Below are 27943 nucleotides of genomic sequence, written 5' to 3' on the forward strand. Positions count from 1 at the left end.
AAACTTCGTCAAATAAAAATCTTTTACGAACGAATTGATTCAATTAATAGGAATTGATCTGCTTAAAATCGAATTATTTTCGAACGATTGGTGATTGATTGATCAAATTTATTGATTTCTGAGTGAATCATTCGCGAACGAAACGATATTTTATTTAATTAATTTTTGGCGAATCGTCCACGAACGGATTGGACAATTTTCAGTGTATCATTCGCGGAATCGATTCATTTGATCAATTTTTGATGAATCGTTCGAGAACGAATTGATTCGTAAATTAATAAAATTAATCAATTCGTTGGCGAATGATTCTCTGAAAATGAATCGTAGATATTCGAACGCAAATGGTTCTTTCAAAAAGTTAATCAATCCTATCGGAAAATCGGTAAAATTAACGAGCTGCTTTATGTGTAGGTTGGTATCGAATTTTGTAAATGCAGACGGCTCAATTATCGAATCGAACATGGTCAAGTACAGGTATTCTTTGGAATGAAGACGCAACCCGCAACCAGTTTGTGTTATTAGAAGAAATGAATGAAAATTGGGTGGTAATTAGCCCAGACCGGGCAAAATCAACCCCTACAACTCGTACATACGTATATAGATGTAGGATGTAATAACAGTAATGTGCCGACATCGTTGCGTGAAGTCTGCGGCGGCCGTCGACCGCACGACCATCCAAATTAGGTACTGAGCTGCTGGAATGGTACAGGTTTGCGGTGTATTGGCCAAGTTTCTCGAATAAGTGATTTACTCGACGATCAATCCACGTACATACAAGAGGGATGCTGTTGATGTGGGCATATACAATTTGGGCACATTCTCACTCCTGGCATACAAACTGGGCACACTGCTAGAAATCGCCCTCTAATGACACATACAAATTGGGCACATACAAACTGGGCACACTAGAAAAAAAAGAACGAAAAGAGCACATACAAACTGGACACACAGGAAAGAATGAACCTCGCATTTAAAACTTTTATTTAAAAACTTGAATGTAAAAAATTTGTCACACCTAACCTGCGCATAAATACGCAAGTAGGTACCTAGTTTAGGTACAGTACTCTAATACGGATAATAGGGATGGATGTAAGTTTAATTTTATGTACCTAACAAGGGAGGTGCCCCAGGTGACATTCACCGATTTCAAAGATTCTTGCACCATTAGATAGAGGACATCAAATTCAGCCTAACCACAATTAATTTTCAGGTGCTGAAGTTGATATTACGATTTTTGAGAGCGATTTTTCGATTTTTCCCATCTCGTAAGTAGGTCGCATATCGAAAACTTCCATATTATTTGAGAATTTTAATGCATATGATGACACTAACCCACAGTGAAATTTGTTGCTGCTGAAGTTGATATTTTGGCCGTGCAGGGCGATTTTTCGATTTTCACATTGCATATTTTGAAATAAAAATTGGTCAAAAAATATCAACTTCAGCAGCTGAAAATTTCACCACGGGCTAGTCTCATGATATGTATTAAAATGCCCAAATAATACGAGAGGATTTGGTATGCGACCTGGGCCGACGATTTCAGGGCAATTTTTCAAAATTGCCATGTGAAAATCGAAAAATCCCCTGGGATTACTGAAATATCTACTTCAGCAGCTGAAAATTTGGGGTTAGGCTATGTCCGATGTCCTCTATTCAATGGTGCAAAAATCGTTGAAATCGGTGAATGTCACCAGGGGCACCTTCCTTGTAAGTATTGTAAGTACATGAATTAGCAGAGTAGGTACTAGGTACCTACTTTGTTGATGAGTACCTACATATGTACAATTGTACATCTTGGATGAAATCTATTGAGAACATATGTGTGGATACATGTCCTATCTATTTTACCTATTTGATTATTTTCTAGTGTGTCGAAATAGTATGGCTTCTTTTCGATTTCGTTCATTTTTTCTAATGTGCCCAATTTGTATGTGTTCCTTTCGATTTCGTTCGCTCATTCTAATGTGCCCAATTTGTATGTGTTCCTTTCGTTCTTTTTTTCTTATGTGCCCAGTTTGTATGTATGTGTCATTACTGACCCCCTGGTGTGCTTGCTTATCTTGTGCCCAAATTGTATATGCCCGTTGATGTTGCTCGCTTTGCTGCTATCTCTACCTGGTACCAAATATGACAACCAAACCAACTAAATGTGGTGTGTCTATCCAAATACTCGTAATACTCTCATTAGACGTGGGTTCGCTTTAATTTTTGATGCCTAGGACTATATGCATACACAAATACACAAATCTGCATACTTGGAATTGAAGGGACTTATTATACATTCGATGAGGTGTTATATAGGTCTAGGCATGGGATGGATATTGGATAGTGAAACTAGACGTGATTATCTGTCGTTCGATACGCGAGCTGCTGTTCCACGAACCGTATAACTCCGATTTCCACCTCCTTGACGAACAACTTCCGTTGAAAGTTTTCTCAATCCACACAGCTGACGGAGACGAGGTGGAAGTTTTGATTTTCCACTTGAAATTTCATAACGACCAGACATGGCGTGGTGTGGCACTGTGGTGTCGTGGGCGCGGGGTGCGGGGATTTTAACCGCATTCGTGTGAAGCTCGAGGCTTAAGGCGTGATTTCCTTTACGCGTATAAGAAGGCGAGAGAGCTACAGCAAGTAGGAATTAGGATCGAGCAGAAAAAACCGTCGTTGATCGTCGACGAGCGACGAGCTACGATTTAACCCTTCGTGTGGCTTCCGGTCTCTGGTCGATTTGGAAATTGGAATCTCGATTCTCGATGTCGCTGTCGCGAGGTTTTCCTAACGAATTTTACTTTTGTTGGTACTTTTCACTTACGTAGATCCGAGCGCTCTCTTTGTTTTGAATAGCGAACGACGTGATGTAATTTTGACGGTCGATATTCTTTGGTCGAGGCGGTGCGGCGGCGTGTTACGTTTGATGTTTTCTTGTGTGTGGTTGTCCGCCGCACCGCGCCGCGCCACGCCGTCTGTGTCTGTGTCTGTGTCCGTGTAACCGCTACTTGTATTGCTCTTGTTATATGCATTCGGACGCACTGATACTATAAATTATCCGAATAATTGGTTCGAATGGGAAATCACCTTTGTTCCAAGTGTTGCAGTTTATAAAAGGTGTTACGTAACTGCCCAATAAACAACGTGGACAAACTAAACAAAATTTTAAGAAATTTACGGATTTACTCGCTTACCTATTTTATTTTATTAAATTGCAAATCAAGATCGAATCGATCAAAATGTCAAAGAATCGCTTCACAAAGTGAAGTCGGTGAATCCAAGCCCTGAAGCAGGAAAAGGGGGTACACTTGAAAATTTTCCGGCTGATATGAGGAGAAAATACCACTTTTGCCGACCCCCCCCCCCGAATGACCCTGATTGGAATGTTGGTTGAGAAGAAGAAGAAAAAATATGTATTTATCGGCTCAGCGCCTAAACGCTATACACGAAGTGATCAATTTTTATACAATAATAATGCGATACTTAAGAGGGTAGGCAAAAAATTTTATAAAAACCTAGGATTATAACTTTGAAAGAATTATTGTTTTATTGCATCAAAAAAGATCTTGAGGATTTTTATGTGTTTTAAGACGATTCATAAGATTTTTGCCAAGTAGGAATTCAAAGTCATCAAGCGATTCCACTGTGAATAGTTATTTTTCAGTAAGTCTTTCAGAGAAGGCGTCGATTGATTCTATTTGCAGTTCATTATGTAACTGATTATTTTGGAGGAACCATGGTGCGTTTGTAATGAATCACAGAACTTTGTTTTGTATAATTTGTAGCTTATGTTTGTTAGTTTTTGAAGCTGTTATCCATATTGGCACTGCATATGTGAATGAGCTATGGATGAGACTTTCATAAAGAAGTAAACTACAAGATGTAGATAATCTGGAATGACGATTTAGTAAGGCGTAAAGTTTATGCATGCAGTTTGAGGTAGGCATCACATGATTTGAGAACGATATGGTTTTTGAGAGATAGTTTCTGGTCCAAGTATATGCGGAGATATTTAACTGTTGATGTATTCCATGGTACCACAGTGTTATCGATTAAGATTTTGGGAGTCGGTGAGATTTTGCGAAGTGTGAAGATTTTTGTTTCACTTTTAAGAGGATTTAGCTTAAGTTTCCAGCGTTCAAACCATGGTTCCAATTCATTGATACCAGCTTGAAGTTGATTATGAGCAATTAGAAGATCATTATTTTGGCTGAGTAAACACGTGCTATTTCATTATTAGCTGGTTTAGGAATATCATAGCAGTATAAGATGAACAATGTTGGACTCAATACAGCGCCTTGCGGTACACCTTGGCTGATTCCTCAAAGCAAAGAGCTTTCATCGTCAATTTGAACATAACATTTCCTATTTTGAAGGAAGGAAGAAATGATTTTACGTAGAGAGGTGGGTGTTTCGACTGTAAATAATTTTTGAATTAAACCGCAATGCCATACAGAGTCGAAGGCCTTTTTGGTGGCTATAAAAGCTGCAGTTGTGAATTGCTTCTTTTGTAGCCATTGTTAATATGTTGTATCATTCGATGCAACTGATGAACTGTTCTCATTTTATTACGAAAACCATACTGAAAAGATGGCAAAAATCTGTTCCTTTTTCAGAAAGTCCAAAAGACGTTTACAAATGAAATGATTTTTTCAAGGATTTTGGATAGAGAAGAGAGAAGACTGATAGGTCTATAATCATTAGGAGATGAAGAAGGAGATTCTTTTTTGGATAGCACAATTACTTTGGCAATTTTCCAGGCGTTGGAAAGTAACCAATTCAAAGGCAAGAGTTGAAAAGTGTTTTAAAGCTTGTTAGGATATTTGTTGGAAGGTTTGGTGATTTCCAGATTTTGATTTTTTTGATAATATAGCAAATTTCTTCAACTGCGGTTCGACGAAGCATTTTGCGAAGAATGCTGGTAAAAAATGACAAAAAAATAGCTATAAAAACCTCATTTTAGCCTCCAATCCCACTGCTTGAATGATTGTTCCCGCGGGATCCGAAACCCCTGCCAACATTTTTTTCTCACCGTGGTTGGTTTTTTGAGGCCAGTTCCGTTTGAGAATCTTCCAAAAGGCCAATTCCACTATCTTAACTTGCCATATCTACACTTTCCATGTACCTAATTCAGCTTTCGAGTTCGTTTCGCCAGCGCTAAATAGTGCCACTCTGATGAGAGAAATCCAGAATGAGCAGAAAAATTGCAAAACTCGAGTCATACGAGTACGTAGGCTAGTCGCATTGCAAGCGGATTCGATACTTATGACGAATAATTTTCTTCTGGCGAGGATTCTTATTTTGGCGAAAAGAATCCGTTAAAGTGTTTTACGCAACTGTTCTCGTTCTAATTATACGGCAATTATTACAATACGAGTATTTATTCCAAGGATTATGAAGTACACGCGTGCGCCGTCTCAGCGAATACGAGTAAAAAAACGACGTCGGCGACGGTGCCTGGCGCTTCGAAATACGTACGTACAATGCTTGCAATCTGTCGGTATGTGTTCCTATACATAATGTAGATAGAGTGTGTAATGTTTACAGGTATGTAATGTGTAATATTCCTGCGTACCTGTATCTCTCTCCTTCTTTCACCCTACCCCACCTACGCGTAGTTGCCTTCTCATTGAGAAGCACGCAATTTGACAATCATCGTGTGTGACGAAAGATATCGCAATGCGTTAAAACTTGGAAAAAATAATACCTACCTACCTCGTGGTACTCGTATATAAGAATGAGACGAAAAAATTTGCCGGTAATTAGGTAGACGAATGCAAGTCCAACTCGAAGAAAAATGAAAGTTTAAGAAAAGCGAAAAGCGAGCACGCGTGTCGAGTACATGCTCGTTGCTCACGGGAGCGTGGTGTTGGGTGTTGCGTTTACTTAGAGTTAGGTCTACGACTAGACGAGTACGTATTTCTCAAGTCAACACTCGCATCTAATCGTAATCGTATACTGTACGTATATTTTTCCTTCCTCTGAATTTTACAATTCAGTAAGTAGGCTACACAAACACACTGGACCTACTACTACTACTCGTACTCGTATTTGTACGCGAGCTTATTAATTTGAACAAGACGTTAATTCGATTCGATCCGACAAATAGCTAAGAAAGAACATGGGTTGGCGCCTCCGGCGATGGCGGTGTCATTGTCGCGAGCCATTCCATTCGGCGGTTTTCCTTCTTTTTTTTTCATCACGCGTACTCAACAAGCGCGCTTCCGCGTTCCGCGTTGATCCGCTAGAGCGCGCGTTTATCCAACGATGAAAATTTTCGCGATTGCCGATTGGTTGCCACTTGGCACTTGCCAATGCGTACGGTCCTAAACAAAACATAACCACGGATTTTAACCAACTTGCTGTGGAAAAGTTCGCTCTCAGAGAGGAAGTTGAAGTTGAGGGTTCGACTCACTATTTTTCAAAATTCATTCATCCACCCTCCCCCCTCCCTCCATTCTTGAGGTAAATTTCGTATGATTTGCCAAATTTTAAAAAAATGGGTTCCCTGTGCCTCTCTCGTGGAATTTGGCTATTGCATCTCGTGCTTGAAACCTTATTTGTACCAAATTTCGTCCAATAGCTGAAATTTTGCTGACAGAGGTTCCAGAACACGTTGTTTCCAAAATCCAAATCTCGTCGAAATCAGACCCAGATATCTCGAGCAGTTTTGTCATTACATCGGAGAAAAAGAAAGACGCGATGGGGCATCACACTGAGCGATTTTTCAGCAGACAGCATCGCAAAGAAAAACTCATTTCGAAGCACGTCGCGCTGCGTTGTTGGTTGCATCACAGACCGCTACAGGCAGAGGACCAGCGACCAGGGTATGCCTCAAACGAGCCTCGATAATAATTACCGCTTGCCCAGGTCGCTGTGACTGTGTAGTGTGTATGTGCTTGGTGCGATGCCGATGCCGCCGACAAATAATCGTACTCGTACACCACCGTCCATCGCGAGTCATCGGAAATAGCCACCGCCTCCTGCTCTGCCGCGGCCGGCCCTTGTAAAATCATAGTTCGAATATAGAGTCTATTATGGGAGGGAAAGCGAATACGGGAAGATACACATCCGCCGTCGCGTCGTAATAGTATACGCATTTACTACGTTATCATCGTAAAATGAAAAACAAAACAAAGCAAAACAAAAAAAAAACAACCAACGAAGGACTATGATGTGTGTTTGTGTGAGTGCACGCGTTTTATTCATCCCAGCAAATACTCGTACATACGTAGTCGTATAGGTACAGACTTGGATAGGTCTGTAATATTCTGTTGTTACTTTACTGTGTGATGTAATGTAATGTAATGTAATGTTCAACTCAACGAAGCAAGTATTTTGAGAATCCAATACTGTACATGCGGACATGGTGCACCGAGTAGTGAACAGCACTCGCAGTCGCAGATAGTATCTACTCGTTTGGGTTGCCCCCTTTTTATTATTTGTAATTTCGCGCTGGTTTAGAATGGAAATTCGTAATTACCCTCCGTCGATGTCGGACAGATTTCAAGTACCATGTGGAAATACTCTTCACACTCGATGATTACCATTGGGGGGGGGGGGTGTTTTCGCGATGACTATTTTTCTTTCCAATTCTGATTATGGTTAATGTAAGTAGGTACCTACATCTACAGCGTAGAATGTAGTGTCTACGCATTATTTTGCAAAATTGCAATTTTCCACCTCCCACCCCCTCTCAAAGTTGTTACCTCGGATGAAAAAATTGTTTCCTATTTTTTATTTTTCCTTTATCTGCAAAAAAGTGGTGCCGGTCGATCAAAATTCTTTGTTTTTGCGTCAGAGTTTTACTAAACAACGCCTTTTTCATGAAAAAACTTTTCCAGTCCTTCAAACCATATTGGTCTTCTAGCAAGGAGCCCCCTCCCCCAAGCTAAAAAAAATCAGAAAACCTTCAAAGTTGAAAAAAATTTTAAAAATTACATTTTATTATTTTTTTTAAAATTCAATTTCCCTTCAGAGTTTCTTTAAAAGACTTTTCTTTGAGAAAAACCCTCCTTACTTGTTGGAATCTTGGCTAGTTCAACTCATCCAATTAGAAGATTCATCGTTGAACCTTTGTGGAGTGAACATCTTAGTACACTCATACAATGTATTAAAATGCCTAGTAATATTACCGATCCGATATTGAAGAAATCGATTGATAACAAGAGGGCCTTACTAGCGAAATTGGAATTGAAAAACGCCAAAAACCAGGGTTGGCCGTAAACTAAATACTTTACATAGTTTACAGTAAAATGTAATGTAAAATTGTAAAGTAAAATATTTCTATTTTACTGTAAAGTAAACTAACAGGTAAACTTTGTAAAATTTCGTGTTTTTGGTCAGTTTTTGTACTGTTTTGACTTTTTGAGTTCCTAAAAACACGTTTTGAATATCTCTGTGTTCATAATCAATGAAAAATGAAATAAATTTGCACAAAAGATGAAACAAATGAAAATTTGGTGAAAAACAATGTAAACAACGTACATACAATACCCTAGGGTTTTGAATGCCAGAATTCAATTTTGTCTCACTGAAACTCAATTTGAAGTTAAAATAACAATAATCACACAAAATAGGTAATTATGCCATCATTAGAACCAAAACAAAGCAAAGAAAAAAGCTGAGAACGCGAAAACGAAGAGAAATTAATCCAAATTTTGATTTTCCAACGAAAAAAACAAAGAATAGTTTACTTTACTTTTACTTTACATATTCAATTTACATTACATTTTACTTTACGTGTAAAGTAAACTATGTAAAAAATAATACTTTACTGTAAAGGCACATCCCTGCGCCAAACCTGGAGTTCCAAATGATGGTGAATTCCAATTACTTAAAAAAGCTGTTAAACATCCAACAAATGTTGCTCAATTCCATTGCAGTGGAAGAACCTAAAGAAAATTCATCGACTTCAAAAGAAACTTCAAAGGTTAGAATCCCTCTGATTATTCTCCCAGATGTTGTGAATTAATATGTCAGGACTCTTAGGAATTGAGAAAATTACGACAAAAAAATTTGAAACCAAAAGAACGAATTAGGTTCTTAAGATATTCTTGACAGACATTGATGATTTTTGTAATTTGACCAGAAAATTTGAAGAAGATAAAAGATGATTCTTTACATTTTAGTAACCCTAAACAGAAAAAATGTCTGTGGTGACGAAGAATGTCCCCTATTTGATTACAGATGGCGAAATTCAAGATATACTCTTCTTAAAGAAAGCATTCCAGTTCTAACTGTTTGCCGCCTTTACCAATACCAAAAGCCGATTCCAGTCTGCGCTATTGATGTTCATGTAAACGAAGCAGGCAAACGAATCTTTGATCTGAAAAGTATCTTCCATGCCCTCATTAAAGTAGAGGAACGCCAGAAACCCAAATTTTGGACACACAAAAACCTTTTGCAGACTCCATCGACGGTGTGTCAAATGTGCCGACAGTCATTTAACTTCAGTCTGTGAGCATGGAAACGTAGCTACTGCAAAGTGTGCGAACTGCGGTGGAGACCACACTGTCAATTTCTGGGGATGTCCTTTGTATCAAAAATTAGAAAAAGTTAAAGCGAATAAACCAACCGAGATGAATCTTCCCACATCAATTGCTAAGTCAAAAACAAGTAATTCATCTCCTTCAGATCTTTGTAAATTACAACCAAGAGATTATGCACAAGCAGTTTCAACTATGTACTCAAGTTACTCAGAGCTACAATGTTCTCTTATCCCAATTCGTTAAACTGGAAGTGGAGGGGGGCAAATTGGTGCTTTTCTCAAGAAAATGGACCAGATCCGTGAATTAAATTTTTTTATGTAAAAATAATACGTATATTTTCTTCTTTTTTGTGAAAGGGGACGGTTTCCACTTTTTTCATCATGCAAAGGGGTCAAAAATATTCAACAATATTTCTAATGAAAATGAACCGAATAATTTACTAAGGATTAGAAAGTAAAAAAAAAAAAACGTAAAAATTTTAACGCATATAGGATGTATCATTCTACAAGTAGCTCTTAAACTCGAGTGGTTTAATTTTTTAGACTCGTAACATTCAATTATGTTGATTCAGATTCACCTGCGCGGATTCTCACTTGTCAAATTTTGGTTGTATTATTTCTTGTCGCAAAGTAGCAGCCACCTACACCGTAATTTGATGGTATATATTCGAGTATTCTTGCGTACCTATACTTAGACTAGATATTGGATACAGGTATTGAACTAGTGGTCATTGTTACAATGGATGCGTTAGAGCATGCTGACTTTGTTGATATAATTTGTACGCTATGTTAAGCATGTAAAACCTATTATCCGAGACATCCAAGTTGAATCCCCCTAAATTCTTTGTTCATTCATACTCGACGACATACTATGTGTATTGTGTAGATACTAGACAGCCTATGTGATACTCGTCACTTGGGTGTAGTGAGTTGTTCTTGAGCTGGGTGCTGGCGAGCAGAAAAAAATGTTTGCCGATGCCTGAGGGGAGATCAGTCTGAGAGCCTGATATGCTGGAAGTTTAGGGGTATAGGTATCGGTCAGCACTTGCAGCGTCCATCACCGCTCACCGCAGACGAATCATTCATGTCGAAGATGCACATTGTTACTCTGAGACTGAAGTCTGAGACTTGCGATGACGATGGTGTTATTTTCTTATCAAAATCGATTCGATGCTGGATGCTGGATGCTGGAGACGCGGACGATGTGAGACGTTCTCACAACTCGCGTGTCTCTGTCGACGAGTCGCTAATGAAAGACAGAGAGATGCGTTTGGGAAAAATGTTGTCATCTCGGCGAGAACGGCCGTAAAACTTGGCAGACCAGTTAGCCGAAGCGGTTTATGTATATGCTCGCAAGTGCCCCGTATAAACACCAGTAAGGTGTTATTCGTACGATACGTACCTGTATACATAATGTGTATGTATTTTGCAAGTTTTTGCTCACACGACTCAGGCTGGAGGCTCGCGAGCTCGGGCTTGGGCGTCGTCGTCGTCGTCGGCCGTTGCCGTTGCTGGCTTCTTGTTCGAAGACGATCGAATCGCGCTTACGCTGACATTTTTCTTTCACGTCAAGGTCATTTCCCATTACCTTGCTCCTTTTGTACTCGGCATGACGCGTACCTACGGTGCGGTTCGAGCTCCTCGTCGCTCTCAATAACGTACCGTAAGTCTAAGTACACAGCAGAGTGCCCACTGCCCAGTATAGCTGTACACTCTACAGGTGGAGGTCCAGGTATTCCAGTGTACCTACAAATGCGTAATCGCACCACCACCTCCACCGGCCGCTACTTTGGCTTACCTCACCTCCGCCATGACCACGACGACGGCGACGGCGACGGCGACGACGACGAAGCGTCGGTGGTAGGCCTCCGTTTATAACGTCTGATCGTCTTTCTCACTTCTGCACCTTGACTCGATCGTCTTCCGCGACAAAGACAACCAATTACACACGTTACAAATAATAACGAACGTGCGAAATCGAGCCATTGTTTCGTTATTTGCTCTCGCTCTCGCTCACTGGCGATGCCGATCATACGAGTACATCTTACCGAATAGTATCTCTATTCTTTTCCAATTTTCCCACCAACCGTTTAACGTGCTTGCGCTATAAGCTACGAGTATTCCTACCTACTGTTGCTTCGCTATCGCTATATAAATATTATATACCTACCTACATTTATACGTATACGCCGCGAATGAATAATTTTTTCGAAAAAATACACAAATACGAACAAACCGGTTATAAATGAACGTCTACTTAGGTATAAAAAAATACAAATTAATAGAATTATTGGACGTAATATTACGCGCATTTGATCCTTTCCATGCAAACGAAAAACGAAGAAACGAATACGAGTAACTATTACTCAATTACTCATCCCGTATTTGTTCTCTTGAAATGTTCATCGACTGTTTAGCACCTACTCATTCGCGCATTTCAGGTATATTAAGGAACTGGAAAAAAGTAGACGACTTTCAGTTTTCTAGTGTTCCCTTATTTTTATGAAAACTCGTGACATTGAAAATCTCAGGCTCTCGTTCTCTCTTAATGAGCGCTCGAACCCCCTTCCCCCCTCCCTTCCCCGTTAATTTGTATTGCTGTTTTTCACTTTTTTTAAAATTTTGATTGAAATTGAAAAACACTTTATGTACAAATAGGGCTTTCTGAAAATTTAGTTGAAAAAGGGTTTTCCGATGGTCCATCAATTATTGATACTTTTGAGTGATTTTCACAATCAATTTTTCAATAAAGTTTTACCCTATGATACGTTATTTGTGAATATTCGTTTCATGGCACTTTATTAAACGTCGAGATCGTCAGAATTTTTACTTTGGCCTTCGATCATTATTATTTTATATATCTGTTGATTGACCAATAATTTTATTTACGTAATTAACTAACCCACCTTAATTTTTCTTTGTTTCAGGTGAGTACAAATTTCCTTCCAAAAATGATAGAATATGAACTCGCGTATGAGAATAAGTAAGTAGGTAATTTGATAATCCTTATGAGAAATGTTACGTTAGTCACTTCTACACCTGTGTTCGTTTATTTTCAATGGAAAATCCAAATTACGGAATTTGATAATCAGCTGAAATAATTGTCCATCAGGTTTGAATTGATGTTTGAGGTGACCTGATTTTCCGAATACGAATTTGGAGACAGTAGATCAAATTTTTGAATTCACAAACGATTTTTAGATATTTTTAAGGAATTAAAAAAAATTAAACTCGGGTCAAAAATGGGAAAAAATCAAAATTTTACCAAATGGACCGAGAAAGCTGAAACTTGGTGTGTGTCCTTTTTGACCCTCCTAATCGATTGGAAACAGTTTTGAACCATTTTGAGTGGTAGTTGCGGAGCACCCTGGCAGATTTTTGAAAATTGCAAATTTCACAATATTTTACCATATTGATTTGTTGAAATGAAATTTACTTAGTAAGTACCCCATTTTTAATTATGCTGAGTCGATTGGAGGTGGTTTCAGACTGTTCTCTGGAGCTTTCAGGTATGTTTTGGAAATTTCGGATTTTCTAAAAAGTAGTAAATTTAGTCAAATCCTGTGAAAAATTTGACTTTGTCAATTTTGTGTGTGTATGTGTGTGTGTGGGTGGGGGGAGGGGTCGAGTGGAGAGCTTTCTAAAAATTTGATTGAAGAAAAGTAGTGATTTTTTCAACAAAAAAAAATCCTTTAGATACCATGCTTAGGTCGATGCAAAGCAGAATTTGAAATCATTTATTGTGGTCATTTTTCTGAAAACATGTTGGATGGGACTGGGAGGAGGGTGGTAGAGCGATAAAACCACGACTTTTTCGAAAATACCCTCCCTTTGAGGATCCATATCTCATCTCCCCTCCAGAGCACATCCAAGGCTAAAATGTTTTCTGGGTGATTTTCAACTCAAAATAATCTTTACCGAAATTGATCAAAATCCTCGGACAGAAATAATCAGTAAGTAGTGTAATAATGATTAAAATTCGATGATCGATGAACAAAAAAAAAAATCAAAATGGCGAACTTGGAATCACAGCGCAATACAAGCCGAAGGAACAACAAAAAATTGATACCTTGGTAGTCGATTAATCGAACACAAGCTCTCGGCTGATGAAAAACGATTCTATAACCAGTTCGATCACGTTGCAATTATAAAGAGGGAAAAAAAATTCAGAAACCAGAAACCTCGCCTCTCGAGCTCGCTATCGCCAGTTCGTCTCATCCCTACTATAGTATGATGCATCATATGTACGTATAGACGTAGAAACGAGCAACGAACACGAGATGATCTCGACTACGAGTATATCGAGAGAACTAAACGCTGGTATACGCCTATGTCTATTGCCTATTGCCTATACGAGTAGAGGTAGATGGTAGATGGAAGAAAGCCGAGTCGAAGCCGAAGCCGATCAGAAAAGTTGGCCATCTGAGTCGTTGGTTGATCGTGATCTAGCCGCAGCTACTGGCGCATTCGTTACGGCACCGCGAGCACGGTGATTTGGTTACATGTTTTCATTCATGAAGCCGATAACCGAGTCTTGTCGAGGTTTCATTAAAAAAAAAAAAAAAAAAAAAAAAAAAAACAAGAAAGAGAAAAAACGCAACGCGCCAGAAAGAGATAGCGAAAAAGGCGTTTATGGTAAAGCGTAAGCGTAAGCGCCGAAGCCGATTCATTCATGTTGATCGAATATCTTATGGGCAACGTGTTCGCGTCGCGTCGCGTTCTAAGTTGTTTGGAATTTTTACGAGCATTTTTTCGACTTAGCTTCCAGCTTCTCGCGCATCGGTCGGACAAGAAAAACGGAAACTCGCACAGAAAAAAAAGCGCAAAGAATTTTACAAATGCGAATTCAAATCGCCATCGCAACACGATGCCATGCTACGAGTATGTCCATCCACGGAGAAAAAAGTATTCCCATCCGTGGTCGTGGTTGTCGTCGTATTCGTATGTTTACAATTATCATCGGTTTTAATTTACATTTTATTTTTAAACCGCTCGTCGTCGTACCGTACCCCGCTCCACCCTGCCTCCTGCCGTTCGCATCCCGATGGAAAAAAAAGAATTACAAAATATCAACGAACAATAGAATCATAGCAAGGTGAGGGAATCGGAATGCTCTCTTGTTCGTACGTAAACGTATCTACGAGTACATAGAAATCAAATAAAATGGCTAACGCTTTAAAAAATTTACGATCCCAGTGTTAAGTTCATTAACGTGGTATTTCCGTCACTTGCTTCGGCAACCAACAACCACAACAACAAAAATGCTGCCAAAGTACATACAAAAAGTAAACCTAGGTTGCTGATGCTCATGCTCATCCTCTTGCACTTGGTCGGTTTTAATTTAGCGACGGCATCGGCAGTAAGCTAAGCAGATTGAGCAATTTCGTGGGAGGATGAGATAATACGATAATGGCGGCGACGGCGACGCGACGCAGGCTAATTTCCAGCGCATAATAAAACAAACGATCGCTATACGTACATGCGAGGGACACAACAATCTTGCATACGCATTCAATATTTCAAGGATGATTAGTGATGTTCACATGCTATTTAACGCTAATTAGATTTCGCCATTCGCCATGCGAGCATTTTCATTTCTTAATGGTGTGAATTTTTTTTACACCGCCATCGCCCTGCCATTCCACCGAGTAGTAGCTTTTTGTACGTGTAATAGTTTGTCTTGTCTGCGTATTCGGAGAATCGTGTTCAGCGTCATTCGTTGCCTTGACAATCGTGATCAACGCCAACGAAATGCATTCGGATCAAAAAAAATCTGAGGAGTGAGGAGAACCACACGAGTTGAAGGGCTTGGATCTCCATCGAGATTTCATTTTTGGAAGCTGCATTTTCTAAATACATTTGTAATCGAAATTGCACTACGATCAAATTTGATGTTGAAAATCTTGCTTCTTGGGCTTGCCACGTATGCTTCAATTAAGTATAATCCATGTAGTTACCCAGTAAATTATGATTTTTTTTACAAGAAGTCAATGTCGTAATTCCATTCGACATTTTTAAGAGTTAGATACCTCTATCTTGAACGGGTGCCGAAATTTAGAAATAGAAAAACTGTACTAATTGTCAGAAAATTCCATTTTTACCAAAATTATGAAAAAGTCCCATTTTTTCCAAAATTGTCGAAAAGTTGTAATTTTTTTCAAAATTACTAAAAATGAGGTTCCATGCTTTCAAAACTCTCAAAAACGTCCTAATGTGCTAAAATTGTCGAAAACGGCTTCGTTTCCTCCAATATCGTCAAAAAGTCTCATTTTGCCAAAATTATTGTAAAGTTTTGATTTTTGCTAAAATTTCCAAAAATGAGGTCCCATTTTCCCAAAACTGTCTAGAGTCCTTATTTTTGCCGAAATTTGCGAAAACGGGCTCGTTTTTTCCAACACTATCAAAAAGTACAACTTTCGGCCAGAATTGTCAAAAAGTTCGCTATCTTGGGCCAAAAAAGTGTATTCGATGAAAATCCCCTTTTTTTGCCAAAATTGTCTAAAAGGTTCTGTTTTCCCGAAATTTCCAAAAAAAAAGTCGTAGCAGTCTGCCGCTATGTAAGAGCCGAATTTTTGTGCCAGAAACATTGATGGCTCTTGAACTACTCACACCCTCGCTTCGCTCCTGTGCTTCGCCTGTGTTTGGGGGAGACTGTGTCCCCCCTGCACCCCCCCCCCCCCTTCGAGCTTCGCCCAACTCTCTTCTTACTACTTTAAAAACTATGGTAACAAATCTGTTTTGACCCTGAAATGGGTCAAATAGGGTTGGAAGGTTGAAGCAGACAAAAGGCACTTTGGGTACATCCTCCCATTGTACTGTGAGAATTTGGACCCTGTAGGTCAATTTGGAGGGGCTGTAGGCTGTCTGAAATATTGAAAAACACGTAAAATAGACCAAAAATCCACTTTTTTGACCCTAGGGAGAGGTCAAATAGGGTTGGAAGGTTGAAATCTGCAATAATTACTCATGGGGCACCCTCTCATTGCATGCTGAAAATTTGGACCTTCTAGATCAATTTTAGAGGTGAGGGGGTCAAAAATTGGGGTCAAATGTGGTTTTTCCCACCTTAAACGGAGTGGGGATGACCTAGGAAGCTGAAATTTGGATATGTTGTTCACAATGGCGATACTAACCAATGGCATGAATTTGGACCATTTTCATCAATTTGGGGCCAAATTATGCTTCTTCAAAAAAATGACCTTTCTGTAATTTTCAACATTCACCCTTCAAACTGCAGGGGTCAATTCTAGCTCTCAAGAGAACCCCATTCCCTAAGTTTGACTTTATTTTATGAATTAGAACAGGCTCCAGGTCATAAAACGTGAAAATCACCATTATTGGACTGAAACTTATAAATAAATAAAATGACTGGCCTACCGCAATTAGCTCATTTTTTAGAAAAAATTGGCTAAAAATCCACGTTTTTAGGTGAGAATGTGCCAGAAACCTTTTCGTTTTCTCCACAATCGACAAAATGTTCTACTTATTTTAAAAATAAATTTCAAAAAGTTCATTTTTTGTTCAAAAGTTATTAGAACAGGCCCATTTAGGTAGGTATGTATAAAAATTGTCAAAAGGTTTTGTTTTCGAAACAAAAAATTTTCTTAACAAAAATTCTACAAAACCCTTGTTTTTTACGAGTTCTTTTTCCATAAAAAAAAAGTCCCATATTCGCAAAAATTTGCCAAAAAATTCATGATTTTCGCTAAAATTTCCGAAAAAACTTTGTTTCTGGCCAAAATTGCCAGTCTCGATTTTTTTCCGAAAATGCTAATAAAGGTCTTTTTTTTTTTCATTTCTTCAATCAAAATTTGTAGGTATCTACCTAATACTTGCGTAATTTTTCATTTATTTTTTTTGCAAAATTTTGAAATTTTTTCTCATCTTGCTAGTGTCTGTGTTTCTATGAAAATGGAAACATTTTGGCCCCAAAAAATGTAAACTTGGATTAATTTAATGCCTCTTCTACCCTGTGTTGAAACTTTAAAAAAATGTCAATTTTACATTTTTTTCAAACAATACTTACTTTAAGGGATGTTTGCAAAATTAAAATCAAATTTTCGTTGTGTTCAACAATTTTGTCGATGATAGTGTCCACCAATCGAAAAATGATGAAAACATCATAATTTATACATACAGAACACGCTGAAAATTTTATGCAAATTTTGAAAAAAAAATTCAAAATTTGGACCCCTTCCCCAACGCAGTTCACAAAGGTATAATTTTAAAGTTTTTCATAGTGTATTTCAAGGTCGCTTTTGAAGTCAATCAATCGTGATTTCGGTCTTCTAATTGGCTGGAAATGGAAACATCTCGGCTTTCAACACAATTACACACGATGTTCAATGTTTCAGAAACAATCGGGTCGAATTTTTCGGTTGCATGAATGAACGAATGAATGAAACGGGAAGGTCTTGGCTGTTGGACATGTTAGTGGAGTGAATGCGCGTGCTCACTGCTCAGGCTACAATGTATATGCTCGTAGGCTACCTTATATCGTGTAGGTCTGGGTACATCGTATACTCGAGGTATGCGACGTGGACGCGGACGAGTCGTTACAAACGGATTATAAGACTAATAAAAAGAAATAACTGAGATGTCCAAAGACAATAGGTAATCTAAAATGGAAAAAAAGTGGAAAAAGGAAGCAAGGCCGAGAACGATTGTGGGCCATCTGTTACGGATAATAACAAATAATAATATGATAATGACGACGATGACGATGACGATAATAATAATGCACTTAGGTTATTTAGGTACGAGTAGAAAAAGCGCAGCGCCAGTAGCAACGGTTTTAACACATGTTACTTTTTCTACCCCGTAACGTATTTCCCTTTCCCGTCAAGGCCCAAGCCCAAGCCCAAGCCAAAGCCGTTTTACTCGTACTCGCGATCGCGAGTAATAACCTCGCACTCTTTCTCACCCTCACTCCCTCACTCCCTCGCTCGCTCACATTTACCTAAAAATATTTTCCCCCGAATACTTAAACAGGTTGCGATGTCCGCCTACGCCGCTGCTACTCAACTGCGATTTCATTTGCACTCGATGGTCAGTACTCAGTTCCCGTGTGTGGGGTCGATTCATCAATTGATACGAGTAAAATTAAAACAGTTGTAATCTGGTCAATCGCGCACCGGCCACCACCTCTAATTAACCTAACTAATTTGCATTTTATTGATCGAACTGCCGCGGGTTCGGTAGTCGCAGCAGCCGCCATAAAGGGGAATTTTTATTAGAGTTTTGACAGCTTGACGAAAAAAGGAAGGAAGTTATTTCGAACTGGACATTTTTTTTGTATGTGTGGGAATTTATAATTCCTAACTCATTATAGATCTACGTACGTAGGTATAAATTAGCTCGGATTTATTCCAACTTTGTTTTTTTCCCTCGAGTTGGTAGGCTTAGGAAGTACGTAAATTTTGATTAGTTGCGTTATCCCGTTTGCCCTTCCCCTCCATTCCTTCCTGTTCAGTGTTCTTATGCAATATCGATGCGATACGATGAAGGTTATTTTTACGTACGTAGGTACTAAAATTCTCTATTTGTGGATGTGGTAGGGGGAGGGGAGGAGAACAATGTCGTTGAAATTGTTAAGATTTAGTCCATATGAAATCTTGTTGACGTTGAAATGGAATGGAAACGATCGAAATGTCATAAATATTTTGTCGAATTTCTTTCACTTTTACTGGAATTTACAAAATGGCTATTGCTGTAGTTCCGACTTTGAAAAGGGTGGGGGGGGGGGTCAGAAATGTTGCTGTTTCTCGACGATTTGAGCTCAAACTAGACGATTCCCGATGTGTCAGATTTTACATTTACGTATAATTTTCAGTTCTTTACTTTTCAATCTGGAAACGTTCTATTGGATGAAATAAGATCAAACTCGGGGGAATGGGGTTCTTTTGGGAGATAAAGTTGACCCCTGAGTTGAGGAGGGTCAAATTTTAAAATTACAGAAGGGTTATTGGAGGGGCATGCCTAATAAGGCCCCAAATGAATGAAAAGAGTCCAAAATCATACCATTGGTCAGTAGCGTAAAATGATGTTTAAAATTTTTTTTCATCCATCTAAATTTTATTACACGTTCTTTAGGAATACTTAATGTTAGTTTGACTACTTTTGACGACTTTGTCGAATTTCTTGGCGATCTTTCGAGAACATTTTTGTAACGACGTCCATTATTTTCCGAAGGGTTTCCAATTACGATTATTTTTTAAACAAATTTCACTCTCCTGTGGTCAATTTTCTTCGCATTCAGCTGCTGTATTTGCCGAGAGTTCGATTTGAATTGAGCTACTAATATTGAGTAATGAAAGAAATAGCGAGCCAAAAATTCTTTTTATTTTTCGAACTTGGCGAATTCGTTCGTATTTAAGCCCATTAACGTATACGTACGTTTCGAAGCAAGATACTATTTTTATGTTCGTTATACAACGTTTTCCGTTACTTTAGATTGTAAAAAAAAAAAAATGAATATGCTGAAAAATTAACACTTGAAAAATTTTCGAGATCCGCTGACCTCGTAAAAAGACGTAATGTCGTATTAAGGGAATCCCGAACCAAATGAGTCATATGTTCGGCTCGCAAATATCGCGTACATTTTGCATGTTTTAACGTAGGCTACATAGGCGGTTATTAATTGAGCGATTAAAATTACACGAGTACAATGAAAAGTGACGACAAATCGCTATACAATGTTGTCAGACAGGTATTCCCAGTCTAGTAGGCCTATCATTGATAAGAAGCTCGGTGATATGTGTACTTTTGAAAATTGAAAAAACTTAGGTCTTCGTACGCCTAGTCACCTTTTGTAGCCTAGGACGGAATTAGACGTTAAAGTTAATAGATTTGCATAGGCGAGTTCCTTTATTGGGGAAAAAAGCCTCGCGAGTGATAAAATAGCAGTGGCTGGGTGAATCGAGCGACCATCAGCTAACGTAAGCAGAGTTCGGTGTAAGTGAAATAAAAGTGAAAATTAATTCAGTAGACGCCGGATAGGGTACCTAACTACTCCTACGAGCATTTCCGATTTCGTGGGGAATTTTTTTTTTTTTTTTTTTTCGTTAAAATACGTTCACTTTTATTGTTGCTGGGAGTCTAGTTGTTATGTAGGATTGTTCTAATTCCAACGGTCTAGCCGTATGTCGAACAAGGCGACGACGAGCGACGCTGGAAACAAGCGTTTAAGGCTTAAGCAGCGCTATGTACCTATGTACCTAGACCTACGACGCGACCTGTTCGCATCCAAGTGCCATGCCATGCTATGGCATGCTATGCCATCAACACGATGTACACCGGTTCTCGATAGTGTAATAACGAGCTATTAAGATGTAATTTCCAACACTGTTTAACCATTAGCATGTTTTACATGACCGTTTGTCAAGTTTTATTTATTATGCTTTTGAATTAGCCGATTACTTATTAGGTATACGACTATACGTAGTTGATTCGATACCTGACATACTCGTACCTCAATGGTCGGTATATGCCTCATCTGTGCCCGTATTGTAAAACACGTACGAATTAAATATGATTCTATAGACTTCTAGTGTGATTGGAAATTGACTGGATTAAGTTTTGATTTTCTACGATTTTTGCCTTTTCTAAACATTCAATTTTTCTTTTAAATTTCTTTATTACTGTTACATTTTTTTTTTTTTTTTTTTTGAAAAATGTACAGAACCGAAAAATGATGAAGGACGAGGGGGGGGGGAGTAATGTCGACGAAAAATAGCATAAATTTTGATTTTGAAAATTCATAAATTTTCTTTTGAAACAACCATTGTGAAATGGTTACATTTTTTTGAAATATTTCTTGTAGAGAATTAGAAACACGAGTATTTTCCTCTACACCTGGGAAAAATACTTGGGTTTTAAAATCCCCCCCCCCCCCCCCTAAAAAAAAACAACAAAACCAAAATACAAAAAAAACTTAGAAAGCCCAAATCAAGACTGTACTGAGGGACAAAATATCATTGGAGTAATTCAAAAAGTAGTTTTTACACCCCCCCCCCCCTCAAAGGTCATCGTAATTTTCAGCTCTTTTCAAGCCAACCAGAAGCCTCCAGCGAAAATAGGGTTTTCTCCAAAATAATTGTGGAATGGCACTCGACGATGAAGGCATTGTAATCAATTTCTGCGACTTATAATTTAACCAAGTCAATAGAAGTTCAACATTGACTGAGACTGAGTTGAGTAGAGCATATAAAACGATCACATAGCTATGGTCGATCATTTGATTTCACCAATTTGCGAGGGAGTTCTTTTAAGTTTTTAAAGTTGCATTTTGTTTGCGAAAATATTACTTAAATCGTAAGCGATAAAAATAATTAACCATAAATTTCCAAACCGAAAAAGCTGATCAATGTGAATTGAAAATTTACCTTCTTGTGAACTCATTCCATGGCCTCCGCCTGATCCATCATCTGTAACAAGAAGAACAACATTGTTAATTTGACTACAAAATTGACTAAGAACATGCCCTGGTTATATTCGTATTACAAAAGGTTTTATTAGGTATTATTATTTTTTTTTGATCAAAGTGACAAGTGTAATTATCTGGTGTCCCGTACATATACCTACCTATCGATAAAAATTAGTCCTGAGTGGACCGAATAGAAATAAAAAATGTATGACATCATTTAGTATGAAAAATGCTTCAATTTTTGTTATTTCGATTGAGGTATTTTTTTCAAAAAATTGTATCTCAAAAGATCAAATTTTACAGGAGGTCAAAATTAGTAAATTATCACGCTCCAGTTGGGTTTTTCGGGAGGGGAAGGGAGGGACGAGTGGGGGTAACCTAGAATTTGATTTTGTCAGTGTACATAGATCGTCTATTGGATCTATTCGTCAATTTTTGGAAAAAATGTCGTATTACAAGTGTATTTTACTTGCTTTTTGCGCTCTTATTCTTCAAAGTTGTTAGAGTTTGTGAGGAAATAATTTGCTATTTTTCAATTTTCCCCTCGGCTAAAAAAATCGTGCACGGAGCACCTTTCTCCCCCCCCCCTCCATTTAAAAAAATCAATTTATGCGAAAATTCCCCAATTTTGCGTCAAAACATCTGAATAAATTCTTCTATTGAAAAACAAAAACGTTCCCGGTCCCCAAACTTTTTGATCCTCTTTTGCTGGCACCCCCTCGTACGTACGTAGTAAAAACTCAATAAAAATTGAATGAACCTAAGTAGGTGAAAAAGTGAAGAAAATTTCCCGTTTTAGTGTAAGAATTCCTCCAAATAATCATTTTTCAAGAAAAAATCTTCCTCGGTCCTCCATGACTGTATATTGCGGTTTCTTCAAAGTTGACAAATTTTTAAAAAAATTGAAGCAGGTAAAAATTTATTTTTGGTTAACATTTTTTACAACCCCTTTTCAAGAAAACGCCTCTCTGGGTCTCCAAGCAACGTTGGATTTCTTACGTAGATGTAGAAAAAAATCCAAAAATTGAAATCTCTGAAAACTATTTTGAATATTTTCATTTCTGGTCAAAACCTTTCTGAATAATTCTCCCTTCAAAAGAAAAAAAATACTCCCTCGTTCGTCCAAAAACAATGTCAACCCGTTCACATGGCGAGACCCTCGAAGTTGAAAAAATTTTGAAAATCCAAAAATTGAAATACTTACTTTGAGCGATTTTTTTTTAAAAACTCGTACGCTCCATTTCGATGATTTTTCATGAGTTATTCATCGTTTTTAACAATTTTTTCACCTTGTTCAATTTTTCGAAATTACGGTTTAGGTATTTCTATTTTGATTTTCTCGACTTTTATCAATTTCCTAGCCATTCTCGTTACAGACATTTTCATGGAATTTTTCTTGAATTTTGAGACACTTTGTCAACTTTTAGTCATTTTCAACTGTTTTTAATGACAGTTTAACAGATTTTGAAGTGATTTTTCATTAAATTGTTGCTCACGAAAAATTGATCGAACGGTTAATATATGAAGAATAAAATCTGCGAAATTCACATGGAAATTACACTCATCTGAAATTATCAAAACTGAATTAAACTTATTTTCATCGATTTTATTTTCTCAATAAATGGGTATTTCAATAATGATAACAATGTCTTCAATTTTTCAAAATTCTCCAAAAAAAAAAACCTGAAAAATCAATGTAACTAAGCAACTCGAACGTGTTCTATTGAAAAATTCTATACTTTCATTGAAATCTGATTCAGATAAATGAATCATCAACATTCAATTTCATTAAAAAATTTTCAAACCATTTTCAATTTAAAAAACCTAAAAATATAAATACGTTCCTAAGCTTTGGTAGGGTACCTTTACATTGTACGAGTACAATATAGGCCTAATGCGTTAGTTATTTTGAGAACCAAAATAATCTCGAATCGCTATTTTCAACCTTCGATGCGGGTACTACACTTTTTGTCGATAAAGTTTTACAAATATTTCCGTTTTACAAGTTTTATAGGTAAGGTAGCTCTAGCTACGTTTTTCTCACCTTGGCATTCGAATCGAGTCTCGCGCTTATCGCAACATAGAAAAAGATTATTTTTTACACATATACAGTACAAGTTTTTCACACACAATGTCGATAATGTTTCGCATAAAGCATAGATGAGTACAAGTACGAGTGTCGAGTACCGACAAACTCTTGGTATAATTTCAACCGTTTCTCATGTGGTGGTCGTGTACGAGTACATTACGAAAAAGGCTAATCGACTCGCGTTAAGTGGTAGGTAAAAAATGAAAATGAAAATACACGTGAAAATAACGCCCGAGTCGAGAAGTACCCGCCACCCACTACCTTTCTATAGCTGCAGTGGCTATCTGTATCTACCACCTACAGAAATAATACGAGTATACAATACACTACACAGTACACATGTACGAGTAAGTAAATACTCGTATATGCAATGTACTCGTAACATGCCAACGTATGTAGATATGCTACTAGTACTCGTATAAGTCGTATATAGTATCTATGCACAATACAAGGTAGACAGAGGCACTATAGGCAGGCAGTAAGTAGAGGTACTACAAAAGAAACATCAACGGTTATTGTAAGAAAGTAAACAGCTGTAATTGTTTCCCCACGCATATGTTCCTGTCTTCGAGTTCGACTTCGAAATAATGGCAAATGCAACGAAAATTTTTTCTTATTAAACGGAAGTGCGTTCAAGTCCGAGTATTAACTATGTAGACAATTAGATTTTATATACTCGTATACTCGTAGCATAGCGAGGCTCTCAATTTCTCACAATAAAATGTACCTACTCGAGTACTTATTGATGCTAAAATATTGTCGCATACGATAATACGATATACCTACCCATCTACTCGCTATGCTGGTAAAAAGCGAGTCAATGTACTGCTATTCGAGTAAGCGGTTATTACCTTAGTGCTGTCAAACTATCGATGCAAGTACATTTTGTTCGTACAAATGTATGTACTCGTATCGATGATAAGGGGCATATAGGCCTATCAATTAGGGTAGCTCTCAATTTTCTTGTGAACATTTTTTCAAAGATTTTTATTTTCACTTCCACTGTCTAAAATTTTTGGTTTTCATTTTTAAAAATCCCTTAAAACTTTTTGCCTTCCAACTTGGCGAATTGTGCTAGAATTCCCCCTCCCAAAAAATAAGAAAAATTAGTCGCGTGTAGCTGCATCGTGAAAAAATAAACATCGGCAAATGAATGATATCTTAATCGCAAGAAGAACTATTGTATGCCAGGGATCCCTAAATTGTAAAAAAATGCGAGAATTTGTTAAATTGTGAGAATTTTTGAAAACCTTTCGTGATGTGACGATTTCATAAAAATAAAGGTAAAATTACTGCTCGAGCGAAAATTTTACGAAAAGATTAGTCCAAAAAACAAAAAACGTCCATTTTTGCAAATTTTACTCGTATTTTAAATTTTTTGCTCGCGAGGAGACCCCCTTCCCTCTCCCCTTTCCTTGGCTACGACACTGAAAAATACAAAATGAAATTAAAAGCTTTGCGTTTTTTATATTTTAATCCCCGAATCCTATATTATGATGAAAAAGTAAAATTTGTCCCCCATCACCCTTCAAAAATGAAAAAAAATTCATAAGTTGAAATTTTCGTGTTTTTAGATTTTAATCTTAGGATTTGATCTACATATGTGAGGGCGCATATGAAAAGGGACCATACGACCAAAAAAAAAAAAAAAAAAGTTCTCTGAAATTGTTGTAGGAACTCTTTTTTGGTCATAAGGACGCTTTCCGTATGCGCCCTCACATATATTCATCATTCAGGAAAACACTACTTTATAATTGTGACTTTCCCCCTCTCTTATGCGATGAAAAAAAGGGGAACTTTTTTAAAACTCGCTAAAATGAACAAAAAATCAACTATTGGTAATTTCTGATGCGTTTTTTATGTAAAAAAACTTGTCATAGAAATACATTTTTTGTCAAATATATCAGTAGAACATAAAAAAGGAGCAATAATTTTGAAATTCCGGAAAACTGTTAATCACTTCTCTAACGTGTAACTCATCAATGACCGTGGAAGTTTATTTTTTTTGTAATTTCGAACCACTTTCAAATTATTTAGGGCAAAAAAATATTTGTATGTAGTAAATGCAAAAATGAAAAAAAAAAATCGTTTTTGCAATTACCCGGAGTCATTTTTTTCTGGGGTAGTTACAAAAACGTGATTTACGGCCAAAATAAAAAAAAATCAAATTGCGATAGCTTACCTTAAACTTTAATCCTTTATGACCCTAAATCGTGAAAATTCTACATAAATCGACAGTTTTTTCTATTTCACATGCATTTTTTAAAAAAACACCTCTCACTTTACTTATGAGTGGTTTCAAAATGCTTTGATAAAAATGTTTGCTACGAAGCAACAAGTTGAACCCCGCGAGTTGTGACCAAGTGAATATGTCGGTAAAGGTTGTTGATTCGACACTCCCTAGTTGGCACAACCAGAAAATTAATATTTTTTTGCATGAGGTCACAATTTTGCAATTACCCCACTCTACCTTACTTAGATGATCATTTCAAAAAAAAAATAATAAAAGTAAAGTTGAAGTTGACATTTCGGAAAAATTACGCAAAATTGAACGAAAGTGTAAGAAAACGCAAGTTTAAAATTTATTACGTATATTAAATAGCATAAGGCCCTGAATACAATATTGAAAATAATTAAAAATTAATGATACTTAGACTTACACATTTTGCAAAATTTCAGAAAAATACTTATGGTGAAAATGTTGTATAATTTTCAAAATTCCTAATATTTATCACACGAAATAAAATGTAACGAAAAATGCCTAGCATGTCCAAAAAGTTGCTGTAAATTACTGAAATTAAACAAATTCGATATAAACAAATTGCAATTTATGCAATAATCTATAGCATAAAAATTAGAATGACGAAAAATATTTTCTATTTCCTCCATTTTGATTTCAAGTAAAATGTTTATATGTACCAGTTTTTCAAAAAAAAAGTGAAATTTTGAAATTGCAAATATCTTTTTACTCTACATTTTTCTTTCCAAAAATATCATAAATCGAACAAATTTTTGACTTGAAATATTTTAATTTTACTTATTTCATTTTTATTTTTCGAATATTTTTTTTACGTAAAATCATGAATTCCAAATTTCCTTTCTCACATTTCTTTCATCTCCACAAAATAGCGAAAAACAAGGTGTTTTTTTTTTTGGGGGGGGGGAGGAGGAATTTTTATTGAAATGAAACTCATTAGAGCAGCACTCTTATTTTTGCCAAATACGACCAAGATATTAAAATGCAAGTAGACCTAAATTGTATTATGATATTTTGCAGATTACGATTGAAATGGAGTAAATTTTAATGAAATTTTCTCATCAGTATGATCGCATTTTATACCTACTGATAATGAATGGTCTATCTATTTAATAATGAGATGAGATATACCTAATGTAATACTTGATACGGAATGAGCTCGACTCATCCGATGTAAAAATGACAACCGGCAAACAGCCTGCGTATATGTGGATGTGGATGTGCTAAATAAAATTTGATAATACGTTAATGGAATTGGCGGTGTTTGCCCCCTCGAGTACCTGGGTACCTGGTTGGTATTGGTACTCGTATACCGGATATGCAACAAAGTCGCGTCGAATATGTTTGATAATACCTTTACCTATTCGGATATAATTTTGAAGGTATCTCGCAGCGTAGCGATACGATTCGAGATCGAGTATACGTATTATGTATGTGTATAGTTGATATTAATGGAAAAACAAAACACAACACAACACAAAACCGAAATAACGTCATCTGCGAACCACGTACCCATAGATACGTAGACGAGGACGAGGTAGCAGAGATGTGAAGATGTTGTTGTGCAAATTGAATTTTTATACACAATGCAACTGATTACTCGCGAGTGCAAACGGCATATTTCGTAACAGCTGTTCTGCTCGCAATCAGTTTTACGTTTTTATTCGTATTCGTATTCGTATTCGTACTCGT

The 27943-nt window shown here is 37.2% G+C and overlaps 1 protein-coding gene across 2 annotated transcripts in view; it reads right to left on the bottom strand.

Moving 5' to 3' along the window:
• Positions 1-27943, bottom strand: part of sv (shaven) — a 119723-nt gene that overhangs the window by 78923 nt on the left and 12857 nt on the right. For both annotated transcript variants that reach the window (XM_065360173.1, XM_065360172.1), the window contains exon 3: positions 21865-21906. In XM_065360173.1, the coding sequence (XP_065216245.1) occupies positions 21865-21906 (42 nt within the window). The remainder of the gene's footprint in view (positions 1-21864; positions 21907-27943) is intronic.

Source organism: Planococcus citri, chromosome 4 (assembly GCF_950023065.1).
Source record: "Planococcus citri chromosome 4, ihPlaCitr1.1, whole genome shotgun sequence".
NCBI classification, from domain to species: domain Eukaryota; kingdom Metazoa; phylum Arthropoda; class Insecta; order Hemiptera; family Pseudococcidae; genus Planococcus; species Planococcus citri.